Source organism: Saccopteryx leptura, chromosome 5 (assembly GCF_036850995.1).
Source record: "Saccopteryx leptura isolate mSacLep1 chromosome 5, mSacLep1_pri_phased_curated, whole genome shotgun sequence".
In the NCBI taxonomy this organism is placed as follows: domain Eukaryota; kingdom Metazoa; phylum Chordata; class Mammalia; order Chiroptera; family Emballonuridae; genus Saccopteryx; species Saccopteryx leptura.
The window spans coordinates 136,777,531-136,798,460 of record NC_089507.1 but is presented as its reverse complement, the minus strand read 5'-3'; the positions used below and the strand labels follow the sequence as shown (position 1 = coordinate 136,798,460).

General features: G+C 39.4%; 2 protein-coding genes across 3 annotated transcripts in view; one reads left to right on the top strand and one right to left on the bottom strand.

The window, feature by feature from the left end:
• Positions 1 to 20,930, top strand: part of USP6NL (USP6 N-terminal like) — a 245,819-nt gene that overhangs the window by 22,211 nt on the left and 202,678 nt on the right. For both annotated transcript variants that reach the window (XM_066385003.1, XM_066385004.1), the window contains exon 2: positions 10,452 to 10,538. In XM_066385003.1, the coding sequence (XP_066241100.1) occupies positions 10,535 to 10,538 (4 nt within the window). In that variant the 5' untranslated portion in view covers positions 10,452 to 10,534. The remainder of the gene's footprint in view (positions 1 to 10,451; positions 10,539 to 20,930) is intronic.
• LOC136406570 (required for excision 1-B domain-containing protein-like) lies at positions 3,027 to 4,920 on the bottom strand (the record flags this gene model as incomplete). The annotated part of the gene is made up of 3 exons (XM_066386564.1): positions 3,027 to 3,176; positions 3,729 to 3,808; positions 4,738 to 4,920. Coding segments are annotated over 3 exons (345 nt in total), but the record flags the coding sequence as incomplete, so codon positions are not given.

Sequence of the window (20,930 nt, the reverse complement as noted above, 5' to 3'; positions counted from 1 at the left end):
ATCCGGTGTTGCCCTGTTGAGGTCTGAATCCAGTACCTGATTTTATTGCTTCTGGGGCCTCTTCGGAGGGACTCTGGTGCAGATGCTGCCTTTGACTAGTCTTGGGCTACCAGTTAGGAGCTACAAAGCGATCCACAGTTAGTAGCTGCCTCTGCTGGGCTTGAGTACTTGTGGGAGGGACCAAGTTGCGATCCAAGGTTGGCACCCATCAGTGCTGGGCCTGCTGAAGGTCATCAGTAGACCCAAGGCACCCTGAGGCTTGCTGCCACCTGTTGGTTCTCTGTTAGACTAAGCCACTGAAAGGGCCTTGAACAGTATGCAAGTTGCATGAAGCAGGTTTTTGGAGGGTTGCCGGGTAAGTGTGAGTGGTGTCCACCAGGTCAGTATAGTTTCTTTGTTTTTTTTTTTTTCCAATATAATTTTAAACTGAGTACTAGTGCTGGGTCTGAGGCCACTTAGCAAAAATCTCAGGGTTCACCAAGCCCAACTGTCACCACCTGGGAGCTGAGGACCTTTGGGTGAGGCAGAGTCATCAGGTTCAATCTAGTAGAGTTCACCAGGCTAAAGCAGATTAAAATTTGGCCTTATGGAGGGAGGTTTTAACAGAGGAAAGGTGGTGCCTGTTGGCCATTCAGGAAGATGGCTCTCAACCTGAAGCCAGACAACTTCATGTCTCCCTGTGTGTCTCTGGCATATTCCAGGCTTGACCAGAATTCCTCAAGAGTTTTTTTAAGACTGCAATGTAGACCCAGGCTGGTAGCTTCTGCTGAGGGATCCTCAGGCCATGAGCAAGCTGGTCAGGGTAGGGCCTTAGGGACTCATCAGAGTGGAGCTAGTGGAGCTCCCCAGGCTAATTCCATGTGGTAAAAATATGGTGGAACCAAGGAAAGATGGCACTGTGGACCATGTGGTTGGAGGACTTAACAGAGGGATCTAGGCTGCTGTTCCTCTAGTCCTCACCTTGGAATCATGCAACTCAATCTTTGCTTGTGTCACTCTGGCACTCCTTGAGCCATTGTCCTTTTGTTAGAGCCCAGGGTGAGTGCCTGTGAGTGAGAGTTTATGCATTGGTCTTTTAAGAGGATGTCTGGGTTTCCAGCAGCCTTCCATCTCCTCTCAGGCAGACCAAACCCACTGATTTTCACAGCCAGATGTTATATGGGCTCCTCTTCCTGGCACTGGTGCTCTGGGCTGGGGAACCCTGGGTTTCCAGCAGCCTTCCATCTTCCCCCAGTATGAAATCCTCACTGATTTTCAAAGTCAGATGTTATGTAGGCTCCCTGCCTGGTACTCTGGAGTGGAGAGTCCTGCATGGGGCTGAGAGATACTTCTGCAGCTGAGATATCCTTCCAGATTCTCAACTGCCCTATGTGAATGTTGGCCCAGCCACTTTCTGTCTCTGCCCCTCCCACCATTCTTGATGTGGCTTCTTTATATCATTAGCTATAGGACTTCTGTTCAGCTACTCTTCAGATGATTAAGGTTGATTGTTCTATAATTTAGTTGTAATTTTGATGTGATCCTTGAAGGAGGTGAGTGCAACTCCTGTCTACTCCACCATCTCTGACCTTATAATTTTCTTACTACCCTTTCTCATATTTCAGACTGTTTGGCATCTTTTTCCATTTTTGTGAACTGTAGTTTTGGAAGCATTCTTAGTGAGGACCTGTTTGTAGTATATTCCCTCAATTTTCCTTTGAAATTTTCTTTATCATTTTTCTTAAAAAAATGGTTTAGCTTAGTTGGGTACTTAATTATAGCTTAACTGTTATTTTCTCTTAGAACTCTGAAGATGCTTTTTGGTTTCTTCTGTCTTCCATTGTTGCAGTAGATCAGTGAGGTGTCAAGTCTAATTGTTCCTTTGTAAGCAGTTGTCTTTTGTTTCTGGTTACTTTTAAGAACTCTTCATTATTGATATTTTGCAGTTTCACTGTGATGTCTGTAGGTGCTCATTTTGTTTTTATTTATACTTGGAATTTGCCAAACTGGAATCTATATATTAGTATCTTTCATCAATTCAGGAAATTCTTAGCACTTCTCTTTTCACATTGTCTCTCCCTCATTTGTCATGTTCTTGTTCTATAACTACATTATAGATACATATTAGCTGTTTTAATTGATTTTTAATGTCTTAATCCTCCTTTATATTTTACTGTGTTGCATTCTGGATAATTTCAGCTATATGATCTAATTCATTAGTTCTACTCTCTTTAGCAGTATCTAATTTGCTGAACTTGTCCATTGGGTTTAATTTTAGTTATCCTGCTTTTTACTTGATTCTTTTTCAAATCTATTGCCTTCTTTTTTGTTCATAGTTTTTATTTTATATTGTAATTTGAAACATTGCTGTTCTATTTTAATAATAATTTTTGATTTACTTATTTCTGTTGAATCTTGCTTATTAGAAATAGTTTAAATTTTTGAGCTCACTTTTACTATAACTTTATCTGTGGAAATTCTTATGAGACCTGAGTTAACTCTGCTTTCTCCCTGAGGAAATTTGCAATTGAGGACACTGTCAACCCGTGGCCACTTAATTTCTAGGCTTAAGATTTCACAACACAAGTAGTTTGATCATTTGAACTGGAAGTCTGTGTGAAGGTTGGTTTGGTTACAGATTTCTAGGGAATACTCCCTTTTCCCTCCCCAAACACAAATAAACCTATACTTGGGAGAATTTTCCTTATAGCCTCCCTTTAGGGTATTTATATTTTCATAGTTTATTCTATTTATGGAAGATCTAGTCCTTCAGGTACCAGGCTTTATGTGCTTATCTGTAGTCTGACCTCCAGTATTATATAGCATAAAGTTTGGCTCTGTCCTATACAAACTGTTAACACTGAAAGCTCTTCAGCATTGGCCAATAGAATTTTCTGTAATACTGGAAATATTACATATCTGTGTTAATATAGCAGCTGATAGCCACATTTTTAATTTTAATTTTTATTTTACAGATGAAGGGTTCTTTATTGTGGGAGGTGTGGCGATTTCCAGGAGAGCCAACAGCCGGTTGGGCCTGACCCCAGCCAGCTAGCAATCAGAGCTGTGTACCACCTGACCCATTTCCCATCTCCCTCAGCGGGTCCCTGGGGAGTCACCGGCACTCAGCAGCAGAATTTGCATCAAACCTGAGGTCCTGGAGAACCTCGCTGATGGCTTCCATGGTTTTAATTACCCTATAAGAGCAGATGGGAACTATAAATAAAATCCAGATGGGGCAAATTAGCCTCCACTGTGCAGCTCTGAAGGGGCTGTGGCAAGCCCTGGGCCCCCCTGCCTGCCACCAAGCTCCCAGGCAGCGTTAGCAGCCAGGGGGACCATGTAGGTGCTTGGGGCAGAGGTGGTCCTGTAGGTCACAGTGGGCAGAGAAGGCCATCTTGGGTGGGTGTTTATGATTAGGAGAATGTATATATAGTGTCACTGTGGCAGATGTTGAGGGTGTGTGTATGTGTGTGCTTTGAGCAGCGAGGGCAGGAAGGTGCAGGAGTGTGCTTGATGGAGCCTGGGGACTGTGTCCAAGCTCCAAGTCCAGCCATGTGAACAGAATTGGTGTGTCTGAGAAATGTAGCTGTCCCAGTAATGAACAGTGAGGTATCTGGGAGCCACCAAGTGTGGACTACAGGTTATGTGCAGGTCCAGAGGGTCCCCCAGGACACACCTGGCTAGGAGTGTATGCCTGGCCCATGTACAAATCTAGCATGGCCAGTCCACTGGGAAGAGGCACTCACTTTATCTTCAGCTGGTGCAGCTGTAAGGCGTCCTCCTGCCTTGTCAGCTCTGGTGCCCCCATCAGTTGCAGCAGGGCCACCTGATATGGGGGGAGGTGTCCAGGGGCAGTAGGGGGAATATCACAGCAGGCAGAGCTGCTGCCCTCCTACACATAATCAGGGAGGAAGTAACACCCAGAAAGGCAGCAAAGGTGGGAGGACCATAGCGGGGAGGGGCTAGGATGGTGCTTTAAGCGGGAAGAACTTGGGACTCACTTTAGAAGTACTCCAGAAGAGAGGGAAGAGTAGGCAAGTCCTAGAGTCAGTGCAGAGCTTTGGGTAGGCCACAAGATGGCCTGGTATGAGACTAGCAGTCAGCTAGGTATTGGTTGCAGGGGCAGAGTAGGTGGGGCCTCATGGTCTCCAGCGATGAGACGGCGCTATAGTCCCAGGATGGAAGTAGGCCTAAAACCCAGACTGGGATTGGGATGCCAGAAGTGTCGGTGGCCTGGGAATCCCAGTGTAGAGTGTGATATGGGCGTGGCTTTGCGCGGAATTAGCCTGGAAACAGTGTATCTCAGCCAGGATTGGCTGGAGAGGCAGAGTAGCCTAGAACCTAGACTAGGGTCACTCAGAGGGGGTACTTGAAAACCCATCCTGCTTCCCTGTAAGCAGGAGATTGAGGACTAGACCTGCGGCATTAGAAGAGCCAGAAGAGGGAAGGAGCATTGTGGAGGAGAGTGGGTCATCCAGGACAGCGTTATACCGGGACAAGGCCTAGGATGGATAGACATGTTCTGGGCCTAACATCTCCTCTTAAGTCTCGGGAGACAGGTGGAAATTAGGAGGCCAGAGAATCTCAAATGAAGCCTTAGTGGAAGATTGAGGCGGGGTAGGAAGCAGCAGGATCTGGGATTTGGGGGACCGAATCTTCTGGCCTTTTGCCCAAGGAGTACAGAGTGGGCCCAGCAGGCCGCCGCGGAAGAGTCTAGGCTTGGAATAGGAGCAGTGGCTGGGGGCAGGGCCTCACCGTGGCCAAACGTGTCTGCTCCAGCTGCTGTAAACTGCACATGTGGCTCGCGAGCAGTGGCTGCGCTCTGGGGCCAGCCAGCTCGGCTTCCACTGCCAGCACCTCCTGCGACGCGGTGGTGAAGGCCTGGGTCACCTTGTGCACTGTGGTCTGGTAGCATGGGAGATCATATTGATAGCCACATTAATTTGAGAAAGGAACTGAATTAAAAATTTTACATAACTAATTAATTTAAAATTAAATAGCTACATGTGGCTAGCCGGTACAGTCTTGGATAGTGTAGCTTGGTTATGAGAGACTGTCTGATGTCTCAGTTGCTGGCATCATTGCCTGTATATTCCACTCTGTGCTATTTACTTATTTTTAAAGTTCTTTGTCTTTGAGTTTCTGTGAGGTTTGCTATGCATTTAAAAGGATAATTCTTATACTTTATCAAGCATTTTTATATGTTATGTAACGAGGGTTTATAAGCCATTTGGACACAGGATCTCTGAAACACATCTCTGATAGCTTTAATTTTAGTTGAAAATGTTCTTATCTTGAATGATAAAAATTGAAAAGTTCATAACACAGAGTGCTAGAAGTTCCTCAGGAAGAAACTGATTATGAAGTTAAAAAGTTGCCGGGCTGGTTTGCTCAGTGGTGTAGAGTGTTGGCCTGGTGTATGGATGTCCTGGGTTTATTCCCAGTCAGGGCACACAGGAGAAACGATCATCTGCTTCTCCACTTCCCTCCCTCCCTCCCTCCCTCTTTCTCTCTCTTTCTCTCTCTCTCTCTCTCTCTCTCTCTCTCTTCCTCACCCCTTCCTGCAGCTGTGGCTCGATTGATTCGAGCTCATTGGCCGCAGGCAGTGAAGGTGGCTTCATGGAGCCTCTGCCTCAGGCACTGAAAATGGCTCAGTTGAGAGCATGGCCCCAGATGAGCAGGGCATCAGCCACAGATGGAGGTTGCCAGATGGATCCCAGACATAGGTGTCTATCTCTCTGTCTCTCCTCCCCTCAATTGGAAAAGAAGAAGAAAAAAAAAGTTAAAAATTATGAGAAAGAATTCATTATTTTGTCTTCCTTATTCTCCAAAAGAATTTCAGTATGTTAAATTATAAAAATATTAATAAAAACATAAAAATTCTTTGTAACCAATATCTGTTACTTTAGGATTTACTTACTTTTTTGGAACCATAGATAAATTTGATTTATTGTTTTGTATTTGTATTCTTCATTGTGGTAAAATATACATAAAATTTACCATTTTAACTATTTTTAAGTGTACAGTTCAGTGGCATTAAGTACATTCACATTGATTTACTACCATTACGGTCCATCTCCAGAACTTTTTCCATCTTCCCAAACTGAATCTCTGTACCCATTAAACACTAACTCCCCATTCTCACCTCCTCAAGTCCCTGGCAACTATTCTTTCCCACCTGTCCTTGTGAATTAGACTTCTTTAGGTACTGCATATGTTGGAGTCATAGAGTATTTGTCCCATTATGACTGGCTTATTTCACTTAGCTTTATGTCTTCAAGATTAAATTTAGTTTTTTAATATTTTAATTTGTGATGAGAGTAAAAATATGGAGCTGTTTGTGGAGATTGGAGTTCTTCGTGTATTTTTTTTTTTTTTTACAGAGGAGAAGTTATTGTACAGTGGAATAAGTTAATGTTAATTTGATTTTCTGAAAGAATTTTTTTAGAAACAAGAGAATGTGATGCCATATGTTTTGATTTATAATTTTATTAAATTTAAATTTTATAATAAAATTGGCTCTGCTGAGCTAATTTTAGAATAGATTATCAGATGTTATAAAAATCAGAAATTCGTCTAGATACTTTCAGAGGTCTTAGTTGTCTAGAAGTGGTTGAAATCCCTGTCAGGCTGTGTTCAGTGCTGCAATAATGAAAAGGGTGCGGTAGAGCTTGTTTTCCTCTTACCTAGGCCCTGAGTTCCCTGTCAGTTTGGGAATCCTTAGGCCTGCTGTGGCCTTACCATTTGTGCATATCAAGTTTTGTCACAAAAGTTGAGTTACTTGAAAGAACCTTTATTAGAGTTATAAGTGAGTAAGAAGAATATGAGAATGAGAATAAACGGCAGTGGCTCAAGTTCCTGGAAAACGTGTTTAAAGGCTAGATTTTGCAGAAATACCCAATTTACTTTTCCTGTGAAATTGTGAATTCAAGACAAATTACTTTTTCTCTCTTAAATGTTATCTAAACAAGCAAGTAAGATTTCTTTTTTTTCTTCCTGTTTGTTTAGTGGGAAGGGATAGCATTTAGGGGCAGAGAAAAGGAATGCGAAAATTTTCTTATGTGTCACTGAACTGTGTAGTTGCTTAAAAGAATTGTTAGGCTACCCACTTTGAAAGTAAATGGGAGAATCTACATTTCAAAGCTGTGATTAGCATAAAGAATCTTGAACAAATGACTTTAGTTATAAAAAAAATTAAAAATATGTCTAAGAGTAACTCTATGACATTTTACATTAATTTCTTTTCCTTTTTTTAAAATTTAAGTGAGAGGAGGGGAGATAGAAAGACAGACTCCTCCACATGCCCCTATTGGAATCCACCTGGTGACCCCCCTCTGGGGCCAGTGCTCTGCCTATCTTGGGCAGATCAGTGCTCACAACCAAGCTGTTTTTTAGCACCTGATGTGGAAGCTCCACAGAGCCATCTTGCACATGTGGGGCTGAGGTGCTTGAATCAATTGAGCCATGGCTACGAGGGGAAGAGAGAGAGAAAGAGAGATAGGGAAGGGGGAAGGTGAGGAGAAGCAGATGGTCACTTCTCCTATGTGCCCTAACTGGGAATTGAACATGGGACTTTCAACACGCCAGATCAGTGCTCTACCACTGAGCCAACCAGTCAGGGGCTATTTTACATTAATTTCAATTTATGCATTGTCATATATTTTTATTTTTATTTTTTGGGGTGTAGGAGGAGATAGAAAAGGAGAGAGATGAGAAGCATCAATTTGTATTTGCGTCACTATAGTTGTTCATTGATTGCTTCTCATAATGTGCCTTGATTAGAGGGGCTCAAGCTGAGCCAGTGACCCTTTGCTCAAGCCAATGACATTGGACTCATGTCAGTGACCATGGGATCATGTTGATGATCCCATGCTCAAGCTGGAGACCCAGCACTCATGCTGACGAGCCTGCGCTCAAACCAGTTGAACCCTTACTTGAGCCAGCGACCTTGGAGTTTTGAACCTGGGACTTCTGTATCCCAGGTTGATGCTCTGTCTACTGCCCCACTACTGGTCAGGCATTGTCATGTATTTTTAAAGTACATTTATCACCTCAGATGGTAAAGTTATAAATCCAGTGTTTATAAGTTTTATTACCCCAACATTTTTGAGTTTATTATTTTTAGTGCTGAAAAAACTCTTGATATTTTAGGAACTTCAATCCATGAATAAGTATTTATTGGCAACTTATGATTATTGGCAGGAGAGGCGCATTACTTAGTACAAAGTGCTTTGATCTTGCCATTTTGGAGTTTTAAGTTTAAGATAAAAAAACTCTGATCTAAATGTGAACAAAAAGAAGCACTCCTGGACAAAGAGATTAGACTGTACAAGGGTGAGTAAACGGACTCCTGGGTCATCTGTGAACATTTTGTTTACTTTGTGTATTTGTAACATGGGATTGCCTTCCAATATCAGCATTCAGCATGCTGAGGGGCCAAGCGTATTCAAACTCATAGTTCCTGGGAGGGCATATAATCTAACAGACCCAGTGAAGCACCATGCAGAGTGTGTATTAGTAGTGAGAAGCTCATCATGTATTTTGAAACTAACCTGTAGATTATGTGTTTTAGATTTTTTCATATAACTTCTCATTTCCTGCAGAAAATTGGGTTATCTGGAAATGAAAATCATTTAGTAGTATCTAGATAAAGAAGAAAGCATGAGGGATGGGGGTCAGGTGATTACATGGCAACACTATGATTATATGCCACTGCTAATTACAGTATATGAGCCATACTGTGCATTCTGATTGTCACTGTGTAAGTTCATGTTTCTCCATATATATTACATACGTGAGTAAAATATATAAATGGGGCAAGCATTCTTCAAAAAGTTTATCCCAACTTTAATCTCTTTTAGAAGCAGAGGTCCTTAGTATTATTCTATTTTCTTTTTTTTTTTTAATTTTTTATTTATTCATTTTAGAGAGGAGAGGGAGAGACAGAGAGAGAGAGAGAGAGAGAGAGAGAGAGAGAGAGAGAGAGGGAGAGGAGAGGAGAGGAGAGACAGAGAGAGATGAGGGGAGGAGCTGGAAGCATCAACTCCCATATGTGCCTTGACCAGGCAAGCCCAGGGTTTCGAACCGGCAACCTCAGCATTTCCAGGTCGACGCTTTATATTCTATTTTCTTAATTGATTTAGAAAATAAGGTAACCATCATTTTTTGTGATTGCAGGAGGTAGCTTATCAGTTGATGAAGGAAGCATTAGGTAGAACAAGTGTAAATTTCGTATCTAATCTCTTATCTGTGGAATTTCATGTATTAGGTTTGGGGAGGTATTTATGCATCCATTGATATATTTAAATATAGCATTAGTATTAATTTATGCCTCATTTAAAAGTACATTAGTTGCCCTGGCCAGTAGGCTCAGTGGTAGAGCGTCGGCCTGGCGTGCAGAAGTCCCAGGTTCGATTCCCGGCCAGGGCACACAGGAGAAGCACCCATCTGCTTTTCCACCCCTCCCCCTCTCCTTCCTCTCTGTCTCTCTCTTCCCCTCCTGCAGCCAAGGCTCCATTGGAGCGAAGATGGCCGGGGCGCTGGGGATGGCTCCATGGCCTCTGCATCAGGCGTTAGAATGGCTCTGGTTGCGGCAGAGCATCACCCCCTGGTGTGCGTGCCAGGTGGATCCCGGTCGGGTGCATGCGGGAGTCTGTCTGACTGTCTCTCCCCGTTTCCAACTTCAGAAAAATACAAAAAAAAAAAAAAAAAAAAAAAAAAAAAAGAAGTACATTAGTCAAGAAAAGAGACTTATATGTAAATTTTAGCAAAGGGTTAAGTTTATGTTTATACTAATACAGGATGATGCTTTATGTTATACTCAAGTGAAAAGAACTAAATATATACAAACTTTTGTATGTACTGTTTATAAATTCTATTTAAGAAATACAAAAAAATGCGTTGAAAAGACATGTGCCCCAAATTATTGGGTAGATGTTGTGATAGAATTTTTTTTCTACTTTGCTGTTGTTTCCAATTTTTAAAATCGATGAAACCATGTTACTTTTATAGTGAGGAAAATGCCCATTTTTAGAAAATATCTATAGCAATAACTTTGGTGATCTTATTTGGTAGTGTATATAAATCATTTATATGCAGTCAAAATAAACTGAGCAGGTATGCTGTGTTTACCTTTGGAGTGTTTTCTTTCTGTGACTTATTTATTTGGTAATGATGGAGGGAATATACATTTTTAGTAATATCGGTTAATATTATGTTTAATATTAAGACAAAGGACACCTTAATAAGTTTCTGTGTGGTAATTATACATTATATATACTTTTGAGGTATCTTCTTACAGAAAAAGGAAAATATGAACTGGATCATGATAATTTTTTATATTAGGATGACACCAAGGGATTCTTTGGAAATGAGAAGTTTGAAACTAAATTATTTTCATATCTGTTTAGAAAACTTAACTTTAAATACCTTTACAAAATATGACTTCTTCCTCTTTGATTTTTTACTAGGACATGTATTCCTCCAAGAAACCTTGGACAGCAGATTTTGATTTAATAGCTGATTGGGACAACATACAGAGACATTTCCAGTCATGAGTAAGTATCCCTTCCTTTATTTCATTTCAGCGATCTCTGGAGCATTTGCAAGGTTGTACTTAAAAAGAGAAAAAAGGCCCTGGCCGGTTGGCTCAGCGGTAGAGCGTCAGCCTGGCGTGCGGGGGACCCGGGTTTGATTCCCGGCCAGGGCACATAGGAGAAGCGCCCATTTGCTTCTCCACCGCCCCCCCCCTCCTTCCTCTCTGACTCTCTCTTCCCCTCCCGCAGCCGAGGCTCCATTGGAGCAAAGATGGCCTGGGTACTGGGGATGGCTCCTTGGCATCTGCCCCAGGCGCTAGAGTGGCTCTGGTCGCGACAGAGAGACGCCCCGGAGGGGCAGAGCATCGCCCCCTGGTGGGCAGAGCGTTGCCCCTGGTGGGCGTGCTGGGTAGATCCCGGTCAGGTGCATACGGGAGTCTGTCTGACTGTCTCTCCCGTTTCCAGCTTCAGGAAAAAAAAATAAATAAATAAAATAGAGAAAAAAAATTGTTATTGGACAAATTGGAATTATGTCATTTCATCCAAAAGACTGGATAATCTGTTTTAACCCATTACTGTGCACTTGTCTCTTTAAACAAGGAGATATTTTCTAGTGTTTGATCTATTCTAAGAAGTTAGATGTGGTAAAGAAATCCATGTCATTAGCTTCTTCACTGATTTATGTAGTTCTGTCATCTAAAATTTTCTATTGACTAGCTATTGGAAAATGACTCATTAGATATATAAAGAGGGAAAATTGTGCTTGACCTTAATCAGCAGATATTTTATTGTGTGAAATTTGATCATTGAATGACACAGGTTGATATTATATTTAAGCAAAAAAAAATTTTTTTTAAAGAATAAGAAAGTTCTCTTTATCAATGTCTTTGATGGAACAAAGAACTAAGTCTATTCTGTAGACTTACAAAATTTGATATAGATTTTATCATCATAGTTATATAGGTAATGTTTTCTGTTATTTCTATCCATTTCTGCTTGTGAACAAGAAAACTGGATTTTACTGTTTTGTGTTAACTATGTACTTTTAGAGAGTAAGAAAAGAGTTGAGATTTTACCCTGCCATAACACCATGATAGCTTTCATATATTTTAAAAAGTACAGCTTGATTATGAAAATTTCGGGATGGAGTGAGCATTTCCTTATTATTATAATACTAGGGAGTTTAAAGTTTTTCATATATTTGTATTGATTATATGGGATGGGATAAAAGTAGGTTTACAGTTTTTTATATGAAAAATAGTACAATAATTAAAAATAATACAAGAATAAACTGTGTTTTGTGGACTCACATCTGTAAACCTACTTTTGCCAAACCTTGTATTTACTTTCATATGACCAGAGTACCTTTTCTTATTTAAATAATTAGGCAATAGCCTGACCAAGCGGTGGTGCAGTGGATAGAGCTGCGGACTGGGATGCGGAGGACCCAGGTTCGAGACCCCGAGGTCGCCAGCTTGAGCATGGGCTCATCTGGTTTGAGCAAAAGCTCACCAGCTTGGACCCAAGGTCACTGGCTCGAGCAAGGGGTTACTCCAGGGGTCTCAAACTCGCGGCCCGCGGGCCGCATGCGGCTCGCCGAACAATTTTGTGCAGTCCGCAGACTAATCCATGAAGTTCAAAATATTTTGGATAAAATTAAGTAAGCCTAGGGGCCTACTTGTATTTTTCATTTCTCTAGCACCCTAGCTAGATATTAGCTTAGTTAACAGCAGTTGTGATGCGAACTACAGTTTCTGGTCGTTTTGTGATACTGAGTAAACTGCATGTACGATTGTGCTTGTTGTACTGATTTTTTTTTGTTTTCAACTGCAGTGAGAAAAGTGTTGCGTAACAGTTGCCTTTTGTAGACCTAGTGCGGCCCGCCGAACGGCTGTGATCTTGCTCTGCAGCCCACATGCTGAGTTGAGTTTGAGACCCCTGGGTTACTCGGTCTGCTGAAGGCCCACGGTCAAGGCACATATAAGAAAGCAATCAGTGAACAACTAAGGTGTCGCAATGAAAAACTGATGATTGATGCTTCTCATCTCTCTTCGTTCCTGTCTGCCTGTCCCTATCTATCCCTCACTCTGACTCTCTCTCTGTCTCTGTAAAAAAAAAAAAAAAAAAAAAAAAAAAATTAGGCAATAGATAAATGAAAACTAAGCTGTTGTGATTGTGAAATCTTTGAGTGCTTTTCTACTAAGAATAATATAGCAAGAGGTAGTCTTTGATTTCTTTAGACTTTTCAGTGGTGTACTTTGAATGAAAAAAGATAGTTGCTAGATGAGTTCAAATACAAAATGAGAAAAGCAACTTCTGTTATTTCAGCTCCGTTCATATGCAGTTTTGGGAGAATGTGTAGTATTTCAACCAGTGTGTGGCAAGAACTTTTAAAACATGCAATACCTGACTAGTTAGGGGCACTGAGCTCTTTCCTCTTTGATTGTCAAATAAAAAAAAATAACAACAGCCAATATAACAATTGCCATCTGGTATAAATAAATATAAATTTTACCTATTTTATTTTGTAAGATCAGCAAAAATATATTTTTTGGTGTGCTGCAGAATTTTAATTATTAGTTAATGTTCTGTTAGCATCACTGTTACAGATGAGGAGTTTTTTGAAGGCAGGTGTCTTGTGTCTCCTTTCTGAAGTTCAGTGTCTTAATAGTGTCTTGCCCCTAAGAACTCAGAGCCCTGTGGGGAGGAATGCAGAGGATAATAGCTTCTGAACCATTACAAATTTTTATTTTCAAATTACAATAGGTGCGTTTTATTTGCAAGATTTTTAAAAATTATTTTGCAGCGAGAGAGAGAAAGAGAGAGAGGGAGAGAGAAAAAGTGAGAGATGGAAAGAGAAAGGGACAGACAGGAAGGGAGAGAGATGAGAAGCATCAAATCATAGTTACAGCACCTTAGTTGTTCATTGATTACTTCTCATATGTGCCTTGAGCCGGGTGCTCCAGCCTAGCCAATGACCCCTTGCTCAAGCCAGCAACCTTGGGCTTCAAGTCAGTGACATTTAGGATCAAGCCAGTGACCACTCAAGCTGTTACCCTGCTTTCAAGCTGACAAGCCCGTGCTCAAGCCAGCGACCTCGGAGTTTCGAATCTGGTCCTCAGCAACTGTTCTAGTCTGATGCTCTTTCCACTGCGCTCCCACCTGGTCAGGCTGCAAGATTTTTAATTGGTTCCTTTTTATATCTATGAGTTCTTTTGTCATCTTTGCTTGTTTTGATTTTAAAATTTTCTGGTTCTTTTTGTTGTTCCTTATCTCATTATGAGTCTTTTACATGCTTTTTTTAGATCCCTGGATTATTTTTTTATTTTATCTCCAGTGAATTTTTGTTGTGGTTGTTGATAGTGTTGGTGTTTTCTTTATGCTCTGTAATTTTGCAGGCATATTCTTACGGCAATTTTTTTTTTCTTTTTCTTATGTTTCTCTCCCTCTCTGTCTGTCTCTTTTTGGGATTTTCCCTGCTGGCACATGCAGTTGCCTCTTGTCTGGCTTTGGAGTTCCCAAATCAGAATCAGGTCTTGTGTTAGTGGATCAGGAGCCCGGCCCCATGGTGACGTTGGGGATATCACACAGACTCAGTCACTGAGTTAGCTGGCATTAGGTCAGCAGCTTCCTCAGCTGTAACCTCAGTGCAATTAGCAGAAGTCTTTTTCAATCTATTTTCATGAGCAAGGAGAAGTGCTACCCTTGTCCTGGACTACTAATCCTGCTTCACAGGGAACCCTTGTATTTACAGTTACTCTGTAAGATCTCAGCTTCCTGCTGCCTTTTCCTGCTTTGGGGCCTAGAGTCCAGCAGACCTTCTGGTTTCAGGTTGGTTCACACTTTTAGTTCCTGTCAGATTTCTATTCCTTAGAGATGTTTAACATGTTTTGGGGCATAGGTATGTCATTTTGGTGACTTGTTTTTATGTTTTATATGGAATTGCTCTGTGTTTTTTGTGAAAACAGGAGCCACAAAGAAAGAAAAATGCCATTGGGAGTTTAACCACTGCTGTTACAATAAAAGTCTTCACATTTAAGATTTTTAAAAAAATCAGTTTTTGCTTAGTTCCTTAGTTCCTAGAGTTCCTCTGTCATCCTTCTACCACTTCCCCGGTTGGGCGAGCCCCATCGCACTTCTTCTCCATAGCACTCTGCTGGCCTCATTCCAGTGCTTTTCAGACTGTATTAAAGTCATCTGCCTGTTCATTCATGTAAGTTCCTTGAGGCACAGGCTGCAGGTAATTCCTAGTGCTAAACAGTATTCCTGGCACTTAGTGGTGCTCAATAAATAGTTCATAGGTTTGAGTGCTCCTAGGTAAATGCCCTTAGCATGTGGTAGCTATTCCATATTTGTAGGTGAAATTGGAGCTATTTCCTGGAGAGAGAGAGATAGGAGGAGAACAAAGGATGAAGCATTCTGAATAGGTGGAGCAGTGTTAGAGAGGCATGAAGGTTTGGCTACATGTAGGTGTTACCAAGCAGTTGAACATTCTGGAGTATAGAAATAGGGAAGGCCAGGCCATATATATTCCAGGAAGTTTGGAATTTAGCCTGTAGAGCTTAAGGAACTATATAAGGATTTCAATTAGGAAAGCATTTTAAGATTTTATTCTGGAAAAATTACTCTGACAAATAGACGTTTTTGTTAGATGTAAATTAAAAAGATCAGGTGCAAGCCGTATTTGCCTCCTAGCTTTGTTCTTAGTTTTCAGCTCTTTTCAGGCTACTTTTGATATGAACTTAGAGTTCCCTTTCTTGTTCTTGCCAATTTGATCATTTTACCTAGATAGAACTCATCCTTTGTTTAGTAGACTATGTAACTCTAGGTGAAGGGATGTTGTGGTGGTTATGTTATGGTGCAGTTTTCAGGGGGTGGGAACTGAATATATCAGAGTTCCTGTTTCTTAAACAAATATTTGAGAAGCAATATTTAAAAAATAAGAAGATACATTATTAATGTCTAGATAGAATTTCCAAACCTAGATTTGGGTGAGAATGATGGGTAACTAAAATTTTTTCAGTATTTCTCTAGAGAGTAGAAGAAAGGCTGGATATTTGTATGTCTGGGTGCATTTATTTTCCCAGGATTTCCTAACCCTTCTGATGCCATGAACTGCATAGGACATGATTACAGTTGTACATGTGGGGTAAACTGATGGAGCTGTTTGGGGCTTGGAGGCAACTGGCCCTGACATCTCAGGCCAGGCTGCCATTGGTGCCCAACCGCCCTGAAAGCTGAGGGGATCAGTTTCCCTGCATACCCTGAAACACTATTTGGGATACCCTACAATGAGGTCTTGAGAATTTGTCAAATGCTTTTAGATGGTTTTCAGTGTTTAGTCTAGATCTTTGTAAATTCTGAGACTGAATATCTCATGGAAATGTATTATATGATGCTACTATAATGTTGTGCATTTCATTGTGAATTGTCAACTTAAAAAAAAGGATTTTATTTATTGATTTTACGGGAGTAGGGGGAGGAACAAAAACAATCAACTCATAGTTGCTTCTCTTTAGTTGTTCATTGACTACTTGTCATATATACCTTGACCTGGCCAGCAAGCCTAGGATTTTGAACTGATGACCTCAGCATTCCTGTTGATGCTCATATCCACTGTGCCACCACTGGCCAGGCATGAATTGTTAACTTGATTACAATCCACAGAAAGCCTTTTAATTTTCTTTACTTAAATTGTTATTGCTTTTCTGCATTTGCATATTTTGCAGTGCTCAGATATATTCAAAATTCTGTTTTATTAGTTGTTAAAGATTGAATAATGTTGCATTTAAACGTGGCTATAATTTGATTGAAGTGGATCTCTTAGATTTTTAATAGAGACTATAATAAGAGTAGTTCATATGATGCCAAACCATGTTTAGCTCTTTTTGGTGGAATATGTTTTAAAAAAATAAATAAAAACACCAAAACCCAAAAGTGGTTATTTAAGGCACTACTTATGGAAGTTTTCTTTTTGCAAGTTTTAAGTTAAAAAAAAAGTAAAGCCTATTTGCTCTTTATAATTTTAATCTTTTCTTCTGTATTTTATTTTACTTTCTTCAAGAAAGTTTTGTTCTATAAGTAATACATGACATGCTTCCTAAGAGAATGTTTCTGGATGTTAATTCTCTTCTGACTGGGCAGTCCAGTCATGAATCATTTATGTTGGAGTGTTTGATCCTTTGGCTTAAATAATGGAGTGAGTTTTTTGAGGTCACTTCTATATATGAAACATTTCTTATTGATCTGAGGAAAATGTAAAGGCAGTGTATATTTGTGACTTTTCAATAGAGGAGGAGTAAATATCTTCATTCACTGGAGTAACAGAGAGTTCATGCTGAAATGAAGAACAGTTTGTTTTAACATTTGTTAGAGCATGTAATGTTATAAATAATTTAGTAGACTGCTAACTCCCTTCATGGTGGTGGAAAGATTTTTCTGCGTCTTCCAAATAGAAAAATACTCCAACAAGTAATACAAGACTTTCCCTAAGCAAGGGCTAAAATGTCTCTCTAGGACAGTGGTGCATATATACACACACACACACACACACACATATATATAAATATAAATACATACACACTTTTTATTGAATAGCTGTGTACCTCAGAAGTTGGGAAGAAGTTAAAGAAAATTTAAGTTGAATTGTATTTTAAAAACTGGTATATCTTCATTTAACATAATCTTGGAAGAAATCCCCCTGTGGAATAAAACAAGGACATGTATCTATTTGTTCAGACTCATTTATGTTTGATAAATTTAGATTTTAGAATATAAAATTTTAAATGTCAACTATTCTTAAATTGAATATATACTCAGTTTTTCTTAATGGGGACGGATTGGAAATGTATGGTTGTCAGTTATTGGGGGACCTTACTGCCATTCCATAGCAGGGGCCAGTTAGAGTGTCTTACAGTTCCCTGTAAGATTATCAACACAGTGTTGATAATCACTGTGTATAACCTATCAGAACCGGGCAGCAATAAAGTGTAGGTAAGGTGATAAATAATGCCAGCAAAATTGCTTCTCAGAAAATTTCCTAGATCAATTTCTTTGCGTTAATACTGACCATTTAAAATGGAATATACTTCACTTTTAGCTAATTTATCTCCTTTTTTGACCACTTCCTACAGTAAAGTAATTCTTAGTTTGATAGTATGGGGAATTAAATGTGAATTTTATGTAGAATTTTTTTTAAAGTGAGGGGAGGGAGGAGATATTGAGACAGACTCCCACATGTGGTCCAACCAGGATCTACCCAGCAGCCCCTTCTGGAGGTCAATGCTTGAATTCACTGAACTATCCTCAGCACCCAGGGCTGATGTTCAAACCAATTGAGCTGATGGCTGCGAGAAGGGAGGAGAAGGAGAAGGGGGAGAGGAAAAGGGAGTGAAGCAGATGGTTGCTTCTCATGGGTGCCCTGAGTATTGAACCTGAGATGTCCCTAAGCCGGGCCGATGCTCTATCCACTGAGCCAATCGGCCAGGGCCTAATGTTGCATTTCTTATAGAGTATATTCAGTTATAGTATTTTAAGTTCTTGTTAGGAGATGATTTGCATTATTTTATATCTTTCCATTTTATATTTTTCAAACTGACAAGAGTTGTAAAACTACTATCCAAAAATATTTCCCATATACTTTTTATCCAGATTTACCAATTTTTTATATTTTGTCCATTTGATTCTCTCTCACACAGCCCCCCATCCCTGTATCTATCTATCTATCTATCTATCTCTATCTATCATCTATTAATATAAAAGAAATTGATTTGTAATTAAGCAAAACATTTTCTGTGAAATTGTCAAGTTTTCTTTTATTAAAAGTCATTAAAATTTTTTGTACAAATGTAAATTACTGTATTATTATCAATGTAATCTCAGCAATGCTTATAAATTACTTTTGTTAAATCTTAAAATTTCTAACCATTTACCTAATATTATGCTGTTATTGTTTAAAAGCCACATTATTTATGTAGCTTTTGTGGGTCTGTCATTAACATTTTTTTCTTAGATCTATAATATAATGTATAATATAGATAAAATTGGTATATAAGTCAACTTCAATTAAAGTATTTTACTATAGCACGAACCAAGGTTCTTAAAATGACCTCTTTATTGTAGTTTTATGATACACTATTCTTATTGGGAACTTTAAAATTCCATTCTAAGAGAGTCAGTTGTTCAGTGGCAATTTTCTTTAAGTTCTTGGAGTCTCAGAGATCTTGGTTGGCTTTGCTACTCACTTATCAATTTCATATGTGGCTTGACTTCTTAAACATATCCCCCTTATGTTCTCACAATGAAAAGTAAGGTAGACTATATTTGCTTAACTATAACAAGGTAAATTTGAAAAAACAAATATATATACATGTATTAAGTTTTTATGTAAACTTAACATAGTTGGTCTTATGGATTTTCCATAGGCAATAACTTTGTTATTTTCTTTATATGATATGTAGATTTAGATAAGTGTAATGTGTTCTGTATTAGGAAAGCGGAACTAGGTACAGCTAGTGCACTCGACTTACGACCACGATTGGTTCCGACAGACTGGTTGTAACATGATTTGATCATAAGTTGAGTAGGCTGTATGTACAGTACTGTGAAGTGATGTTATAAAAATCTTTAAGTCATATTTTATCATAATTTTCTTTCATTATTATATATCATAATTTTTTTGTTCATTTTATGCCATTTGTATCATCTCTACACCATTTTGTTTCTTATTTTTACATTCGTCAGGTTTAAGTAAAATACTGCATTACCAGTACAACTGGTTTAATATTTGCAAAGAAATTTCCTCTTGGTAGACATCTTGGGAGGGGTTTGATGAAAAATATCCAATTGCTGTACCGAGTCTGGGATAACAGTTGAAATGGTGCACGCAGAGATGGTAGTGCTGCTGGAAGCTGGTCCGCACTGTCGTACGCTCAGCTGGGCAATGCTTGCGCTGCCAGACGCGGAGCAGTCATGGCTAGCAATTGTGGTCGTAAAGTTGAATGGTCGTTAGTCGCATAGGTCGTAAGTCGATCAATATCTGTATTACTAGTGTTGGAAGAACATTGCAAATTTGTTTACTTGTGATAATTATGGCACAACAAAATCTGAATTTGGTTTTCAAACGTGCCTGAATGTGTTTTAACTGCAGCAGCACAAGTTTCTATGCTAAATGATTGGTTCATACTGTTAAGATGTATTTTATTGGCATGCTTGACTATCAGAAATCTAGTTTCTGGTGGAAGAAGTAACCTAGAAGCTATGTAAAGGAGGGTTTCCTTACTGCTAAGTCAGAGGAAATCTTCATGGCTATTAGAGTCTCCTTTGGGTAAGGAAAGATCCTGTCTTTGCCTAGACATGGAAGGAATGGGGCCATTGTGATTTTTTTCAAAATCAACTATAGAGCGTTTATAGGAACTTTGTACCTATTTATGGGGAACTTTGCCCAGGAAGAAAAAAAAAACCCACCCCAACTTTCTGGGTACCCAAACTCACTTTTTTAAAAGGAACTTGGATCCAAATGATTCCTTACTAAAAGTATCTCTGTACTTAGAAAAACTACTTAAAATGTTTGATTTATGTAATAAAAGTGGAGTAATTACTTTTTCCCTAGAAATGTGAGGTAAACAGAGCTTTTAGTATCACTGGAAAATATGGATATACTTTTAATGCTCAGTGCTGAGCTGCATACTGGTGAAAGAAACAGTGTCTAAATCTGCATTTTTATTCTTTAGTATTTTTTTTCTTTGATTAGTGTGTATCTTTTCACCAGGTAAAAGCCTACCTCTGATATCATGAAATTCTATTTCCTGCTAACAGTCCAACTTTATTTTTTCAATAGGGTCAATTCATTTTTTTAAATTATGAATATGTATTTTGGAAAAGTACATATTATTTATTTTGGAACCGTTTGAGACTAGGTTGCATTTCCATGTTCCTCCTCTACCCATTTTGTATTTCATTGTGTAGCTCTAAAGAACAGGATATTCTCTTATGTAACTGCAGTGAAACTATTAAATAGGTAAGTCATGCTTATCTTGTCTACAGTCCTTTTCCCACTTTGACAGTTTCTCCAATGATGTCCTTTAGAGCAGTTTCGCCCCTACAGAACAGTATCCAACTGAGAGATATTCACGCATTGCAAATAGTTGTCAAGATTCACGCATTGCAAATAGTTGTCTTCTGATCTGGAAAAGCTCCTCAGATTTTTTTTTTAATCTTTCTTTTAGGTGTTTTTGAAGAATGCAGACTAGTTCTTTTATAGAGAGAGTATCCCTTGGGTTTAGATCATCTGAGGGCCCTCCAATGAGATCCGTCCTACCATGTGTGGGTGGTTTGGGGGCTTTCCTTTAGAAAGTTCATTTGGAAAAGAAAGAAAGACTGCAGAGTGATCCCTAGATTTCCTTCCCATTTAGT